Raw genomic sequence first — 7,527 nt, forward strand, 5'->3', positions numbered from 1 at the left:
TAAATAAGTATTTTGCATCAGTCTTCACTGTGGAAGACACCAGCAATATGGTGGAAGTTCCAGGTGTCAGGGGTCATGAAGTTTGTGAAGTTACCATGACTAGCGAGAAGGTTCTTCAGAAACTGAAAGGTCTGAAGCTAGGCAAGTCACCCAGACAAGATGGTTCTGAGAAAGGTAGCTAAAGAGGTTGTCGAAGCATTAGTAATTATCTTTACAGAATCACTAGAATCTGTAATGGTTCTAAAAGATTGGAAAATTGCAAATGTTACTCCACTCTTCAAGGGAGAGGGGCAGAAGGAAGGAAACTAAAGGCCAGTTAGTCTGACCTCTGGTTGGGTAGATGTTGGTGTTGATTATTAAGGATGAGGTCTCAAGTTACTTGGAGACACATGATAAAACAGACCCCACTTAGAGTACCATGCTCAGCTCTGATCGCCTCACTATAGGAAGGATGTGGAAACCATAGAAGGGGAGTAGAGGAAATTTTCAAGGATGTAGCCTGGATTGGGGTGCATGCCCTAAGAGAATAGGTTGAGTGAACTTGGCCTTTTTGCTTGGAGTGACAGAGGATGAGAGCTGACCTGACAGAGGTGTAGAAGATGAGAGGCATTGATTGTGTGGATAGTCAGAGGCTTTTTCCCAGGGCTAAAATGGCTAGCACGAGACGGCACAGTTTTAAGATGCTTGAAAGTAGTACAGAGGGGATATCAGGGGTAAGATATTTTTACACAGAGAGTGGCGAGTGCATGGAATGAGCTGCCGGCAATGGTGCTGGAGGCAGATACGACAGGGTCTTTTAAGAGAGTCCTGGACAGGTATCTGAAGCTCAGAAAAACAGAGGGCTATGGGCAACCCTAGGTAATTTCTCAGGTAAGGACATGTTCCGCACAGCTATGTGGGCCAAAGGGCCTGTATTGTGCTTTAGGTTTTCTATGTTTCTAAAACTTAGGCCGAATTTTCGCAAATTCCTCAGGAAGTAGACGTACTACTGTGCTTTCTTTATAATTGCACTAACGTACTGGGCTCAGGGCAGGTCCTCTGAAATGATAATGAGAAATTTAAAGTTGCTGATTCTCTCCAGCTCTGATCCTCTGAAGGGGACTGGCTCATGAACTTCTGGTTTCCTCTTCAAGTCAATAATCAGCTCCTTGGACTTGCTGATATTAAGTAAGAGGATGTTGTTATGACACACTCAGCCAGGTTTTCACTCTCCCTCCTATATGCTGATTCATCACATCTGATTCTGCCTACAACAGTAGTATCATCAGCAAACTTGAATATGGCATTGGGGGAGCAGCGCTTAGCCAACAGTCATAAGTGTAAAGCCAGTAGAGCAGGGGGCTAAGTACACAGCCTTGAGATGCACCTGTGTTGATGGAAATCATGAAGAGATTGTTCCCAATCCAAACTGAGGAAATTGAGGATCCAATTGTACAAGAAGGTACTGAGGCCTAGGTCATGGAACTTCAGCAGTTTGAATGCAAGTGCTTCTGGACAATAGTCATTGAGGCAGGATACTATGTTCTTTTTAGGCACCAGTATAACTGAAGCCTGCTTGAAGCAGATGGGTACCCCAGACTGCTGAAGCAAGAGGTTAAAGTTCTCAGTGAACACTCCAGCCAGTTGATCAGCATAGGCTTTTCATACTTGGCCAGGTACCCCATTTGGGCTGGATGCTTTTCTTATGTTCACCCTCCTGAAGGCTACTTGCACATTTGCCTCAGAGACTGAAATCACAGGATCATCAGGAGCTGTGGATGCTTTTGATGGTTCCTCCATGTTTTGACAGTCAAAGTGAGCAAAGGAGGCATTCACTCATCTGGAAGTGAAGCCCTGTTGTTGCCTATGTCATTTGATTTAGTGTTTGCATGGCCAAGTGGTTAAGGCTTTGGGCTAGTGATCTGAAGGTCATTAATTCGAGCCTTAGCCGAGGCAGCGTGTGTGTCCTTGAGCAAGGCACTTAACCACACACACTGCTCCTGCACATTTATAGCCCAGTGGCGGCAGTAGGTGCAATATGGACAAGATTTAACTTTATAAGAGGTGATAGTATATGAGCCCTGCCACAAGTGTCAAGCATCCTTTATGGATTCATGTTTAGTCCAGAATTGCCACTTCATCCATGAGATGGCTTTCTGAAGATTGTACCAGGTCCTTTTGTAACTTTCTTAGTCACCAGACTTAAAATGCCTCTGAAAAAAAAACAACACAAAATGCTGACAGAACTCAGCAGGCCTGCGTTCTGCCTCTGATCTGGCCTTCAGGAGATTGCAGATTTCATGGTTCATCCAGGGCTACTGGTTGGGGAAGAATGAATATTTTTGTGGGGACACACTCATCTACAACTGTTTTAATAAAGTCTATGACAACCATGGTGTATTCATTCAAATCTACAGATGGGTCCTTGAACATGACCCAGTCCACCAGTTCGAAGCAACAAGACACTGCATTATTTCTTCATACAGGCTTGATGGTGATCACACTAGGCTTCAGTGCACCCCTGAGCCAGTCTGCAGCATTCCTTTACAAACATCTCACTATGCTGGGACACCAACAATTTTATGAAATGATGAAAATACATACAAGTACAAAAAAATTCACAATTTTGGTCAGTATTCTAGTGTACATAATGTAAATTTTAAAGGAGGAAGAAAAATACAAACACAGCATATACAGATACAAAAATTGGCATTAGGTGGCCCGCTGAGTTAATACTGCTTTTATTGTTTGAGAGGAATTCACATCCAACTCCTGCCCCTTCCATGCACTGTAGTGGAAAGAGACTATACTGTGGTGCTTCTCCATAAAGCCTTAATGCTGGTTACACCGAGCTTCAGTGCATCAGTGATAGTTTCCTGATTGGTCAGAGCATGAAAGGATATGGCGAGAAAACAGGTGTGTGGGATTGAGTTGGATCCAGGATCAGCCATGATGGAATGGCGAAGCAGACGAAATGGATTGAAAGGCCTAATTCTGCTCCTATGTCTAATGGCCTTATACCTCGGTACACAATGCTGGACTAAGCCAGTCTGCAGCATTGCTTTACAGACATCCCACTCTGCTAGAACATCAACAAGTTTCAGGCAAACCAAAGGGCAAATTGATGACCTTCCAGCAATACGGTGTGTATCCTGGGATCAGTCTGTATATCAGAGTCCTCTTTTATGCAGCTGCTAGGAATATACTGGGACATGGACCCTTGCAAAGTATATGGAAGCAAATGTCACTATGTACTACAGTTCTACCTGTTCCTTAGCTCTTATCAGCACTTTAAACTTCAGCAAAATTAACTCAGGGGGCACAAGGTGGTTCTGGCTGCACGAACCTGGAGTAGAACAAACAAACACATCAAGCTACTGGTCAGGATATGATCTGGTCTGTGCTCACTTAACCAGTGCCATTTCAAAGATTTTTGTTAACAGTGTGAATATGACTAGTCAAGATTAGGATTCATTCTATATCATTACTAAAAAGATAATTTTGGAAAGATTCCAGAGAACTACAGAAACAATAACAGAGTTGAGTCCAGAAAACAAGGGGCAAGAGGCAAAAGTGCACCACAGAATAAACTATTCTGTCAAAGTTACCAAGGACAATAAGAAAATGGTACTCAAGGTAAAAAAAAAATCAGCTGAGATTTTCTTTGTTGAATGGGGAAGTAGACTTAAGTTCAAAATGGCTGACCCCTAGAATTTGTTATTTTAATATGTAATATTTACCTGCAAAAGGTCCAGTGTCATTGGTATGCTTTTAAGCTCCTTCAATAAATCAATAGCACCATTCTGCAGAATAGAAATGCAGAGCAATTATTATATTTGAAATCAAAATATTTTGCATTCATGCACTTTGCTTAGAGAAATAATTTTCCTGCAATTTATGGAATGTTACAATCAATAGACAGTAGATTCAGGAGTAGGCCACTCAGCCCTTCTAGCCAGCACTCCATTCACTGTGATCATGGCTGATCATACCCAATCAGTACCCCATTCCTGCCCTCTCCCCATATCCTTTGACCCCACTATCTACAAGAGCTCTATCTAACTCTCTCTTGAAAGCATCCAGAGACTTGGCCTCCATTGCCAGAGCATTCCACATATCCACCACTCTCTGGGTGAAAAAGTTTTTCCACATCTCTGTTCTAAATGGCCTACCCCTTATTCTTAAACTGTGGCCTCTAGTTCTGGACTCACCCATCTGCGGGAACATGCTTCCTGCCTCCAGCGTGTCCAATCCCTTAATAATCTTATATCCCTTAATAATCAATTAGAGAATAAGAAAATAAATAACACAAATACTGCTAATAAATAAAAAAAATTACGGAAAGATATGGCGTTCAGTTTGCACTTGTTTGGAGAAATACACATGCTCTCAGCTCTTAGCAGTGTGATTATAATGCAAGTAGTTAAGTCTAAACAGTAAGACACAGATCTTAAAAGTATTTTAAAAAACAAACACTATCTGTTAATAGCCACTCAAAGATTATTTACAAGATGCATCAATGGGAAACAGAATTAAACTTTCAGGTTGAAGACTTTTTTAACTGGAGAGAAAAGCTGCAATGACAGTGGGGAAGGGGTATGATCCTGATAGAATACATAAAACCTGGATGATAAACTAAAAACAATGTTATCTGGTCAATAGCTAAAGTTTATGAATAAGAACATTAAAAATAATGGGAGTTGGGAAATGCAGAGTAGAAAATCATCCTCAACAAGTCAGATGGAACATGTATGCCACTTACAGTAAAAAAAAGCGGGGGAGCTGAGCCACTCTCTCCAATGGGCAACTGATGTAGAAATCAAGTTGCGATAAGTTGTATAATTCAATATCAAGGGGAGAAAGCTGCAATGTGACCAAAGGATGAGATGCTGTTCTTTAAATTGCATTGACCTCATTATAACAGTGCAGGAGGCTACTGATGGGCCAGGCTGGAAGCAGGACGAAGAATTAAAGTGACAGGCAAAAGGAAGCTTAGGGTCATCTTTGTGCACTAAATGAAGCACTCTGTAAAGCAGTCACCCAATATGCATTTGGATCTCTAATGCATGCACAGACCACAGCAGTGCTATGCACAATTGCTGCATCACCTAGAAAAACTGTTCAGGCTCCTGGATAGTAGGAGGAAAGAGGTGAAAGGATAAACATTGCATCACCTTCTTGAACCAGGTGGAAGCTGAGGACCAAGTAATAAATGTCTAGCTCAGAAAAGGGGGCAAAAATAGAGGCAAATTGGATGAAAATGCATCACGGCTTTGTTAAAAGTGATCAAAGGTAGGGCATGTCCAGGATATGAAGGAAACTGACATATTCCAGAAAAAGACAGGCATAGATTGAGGCCATACTACTCCTTTAATCTGAAGAAAGTGAGAGCTGTTGAAGGAGAAATAGTTCAACGAGTGTTTTAGTGGACAAGAAACCATTGGGCATTGCTCAAGGAAGAATACCCCAGAACAACCTGATATGAATATACATACAAGGGACTTTACATTGATGGTAAAGATAAGTCTATTGGGACCAGCAAATTCTCAACATTTAAAGTGGCAGAGGGCATCAGGGTGTCATGGAGTTAACAAAGACAGAACAGGACCAGAGAAGAAAGAATATAGTCATGGTGGGAAGAAACATTGCGTCTGTAGCCTCTTGCATTGTACAATGTGCCATAATGCAAACTTGCAAGCACCTCATCCTTTGTCTGGACACCATATTGCCTGCTGGACTCAGTATTAAAATCTACAATTTCATGTAACTTGATTTTGTTGTCTTTCTACTCTGTATTTTGCCTTTATTTCCCTCAATGACCAGATAACTTTGTTTACACCTCATCACCAAGTTGTCACGTCTACCTTAGCAGAATCATCATCCACTCCCTCCCCTGCACTTCCTGCAGCTTAATAGGATTGGTTTCTCTTTCCTACTTCTGAGTAAGTTTTTTTAACCTGAAACACAAACTCCACATCTCCTCTCACAGATGCAGCCAGACACAACTGAATATTTCCAATATTTTCTGGTTCTTTTTAAAATTTCCAGCATCTTAGTTTTTTTCTTTAGTTTTTATTTACATTCACCCATCCTCAAGGTAATCCACGGCATTGTATCAGAGTACCACAGCTGGACTCAGATACATTTCATTATTTCATCTAATGCTCCATAAACCAACAGGTTACAGTACATCTAAACAAAAGGATTTTTAATTAAAATTGAGAAAAAAATCTGCAAAATTCATCTTTAATGATTGAACAAATATAGCAAAGTTGCCTCATAAAAAGAGAAAGGTCAAATTATTTAATTTTGGAATGAAAATGAAACCAACGACAGAAGCCCTGAGGCTTCTAAACTTGTGCCATTGTAGGTTATAAATGCAGTATTTTAGGTCGTACATGCAATATTTTCTATACAGTATTCATCTTTGACAGTGAGTTTAACGAACAAAGCGAAAATTATAAATTGAGAATAGATATGAATATTTCGTTTCCACAGCTTTGAACACTCAGAGCTATATACATTTAATGCAGCGGTGGGCACATAAAACTCAGTCTAAAAGCATTCCAATCCTAGGTTTTTTGCATTGCTAACACGGTAACCGTGGCTCGGCAAATCTCACTGCTCACTGCCAACAAAGTTAATATGAATGTTTCATTAAATCAGCCTTCCGTAGAGTTATTAGTTCGATTAATCTCTATATCTTCCCGTCTACATCTTTGCTGCCAGCTCTCCACAGCAAAGCAAAATCATCACCGGAACTCGGGAGTGGGCAGCCCTGCATCACCGTCGGGACACTACCCACCGTGTTTTTCTTAGAGACCATTTTATCCATCTTCTTGGCGATACGTACTACTTCCTCCAACTTCCCCATTATTTAGTGATTTTTCTTTCTTTAAACAAAAAAAATAAAAATGCCTCGGATGGTTAAGGAAAGAACGCGAACAATGGCCGCTCACATCAGTACCAGAAAACCCCACTCCCTCCCCTCGCTCTTGGATATGGCGCTTACTCCAGCCATTCAGGGAGACCCGCACGTTGTCGCAATCGGTGCTGGGAGTTGCAGTCCAATACAGACGCGGATCCAATCGTCATTCCAAAGAAGAGTGACTACAACTCCCGGAATACACCGCGGCGTTAAAGCCCTGTCGAAGTTTCTAGGTGAAAGGGTTTTTAGACTTGCGGATTTCGTGGCACCTCGCCTTAATTTGGGTATAGTAATTCTTTACATGTCTTCAGTCCACTCACATTTCTCATGTTCGGACAGAAATGTAATTCATGGTTCATTATTGTTTTAAAATAGTATTTGTGAGAGCCTAGCTAACTAATGAAGTATATGCTACAGCAAAACACAGTTAATTTATATGTGCACCAGGTTCGTCCAATTCTTCCGTATTTCCGTCCTGCTCCAAGATGTCCTGAGACCTTGTCACTTCATCCCTTTGAAGGAAGTTTCAATCGGTTCCCCTTTACCACCACATTCATTCGCCTAGCTGAATTAGCTTTTGCATGAAACAGCTTCTCCAATCCAAATCATTTCCTTTTCCC

The 7,527-nt window shown here is 41.3% G+C and overlaps 1 protein-coding gene across 2 annotated transcripts in view; it reads right to left on the reverse strand.

Moving 5' to 3' along the window:
• tcea2 (transcription elongation factor A (SII), 2) overlaps nt 1-7,010 on the reverse strand; it is a 77,233-nt gene extending 70,223 nt beyond the window's left edge. The window contains exons 1-2 of one of the 2 annotated variants that reach the window (XM_073061861.1): nt 6,785-7,010; nt 3,720-3,782 (exon numbers count right to left, since the gene is read on the reverse strand). In XM_073061861.1, coding sequence (XP_072917962.1) covers nt 3,720-3,782; nt 6,785-6,853 — 132 coding nt within the window. In that variant the 5' untranslated portion in view covers nt 6,854-7,010. The remainder of the gene's footprint in view (nt 1-3,719; nt 3,783-6,784) is intronic. The other variant, XM_073061862.1, reaches the window with a different exon arrangement.
• Between the last annotated feature and the right edge of the window lie 517 nt (nt 7,011-7,527).

Source organism: Hemitrygon akajei, chromosome 11, assembly GCF_048418815.1.
Source record: "Hemitrygon akajei chromosome 11, sHemAka1.3, whole genome shotgun sequence".
Taxonomy (NCBI): Eukaryota; Metazoa; Chordata; class Chondrichthyes; order Myliobatiformes; family Dasyatidae; genus Hemitrygon; species Hemitrygon akajei.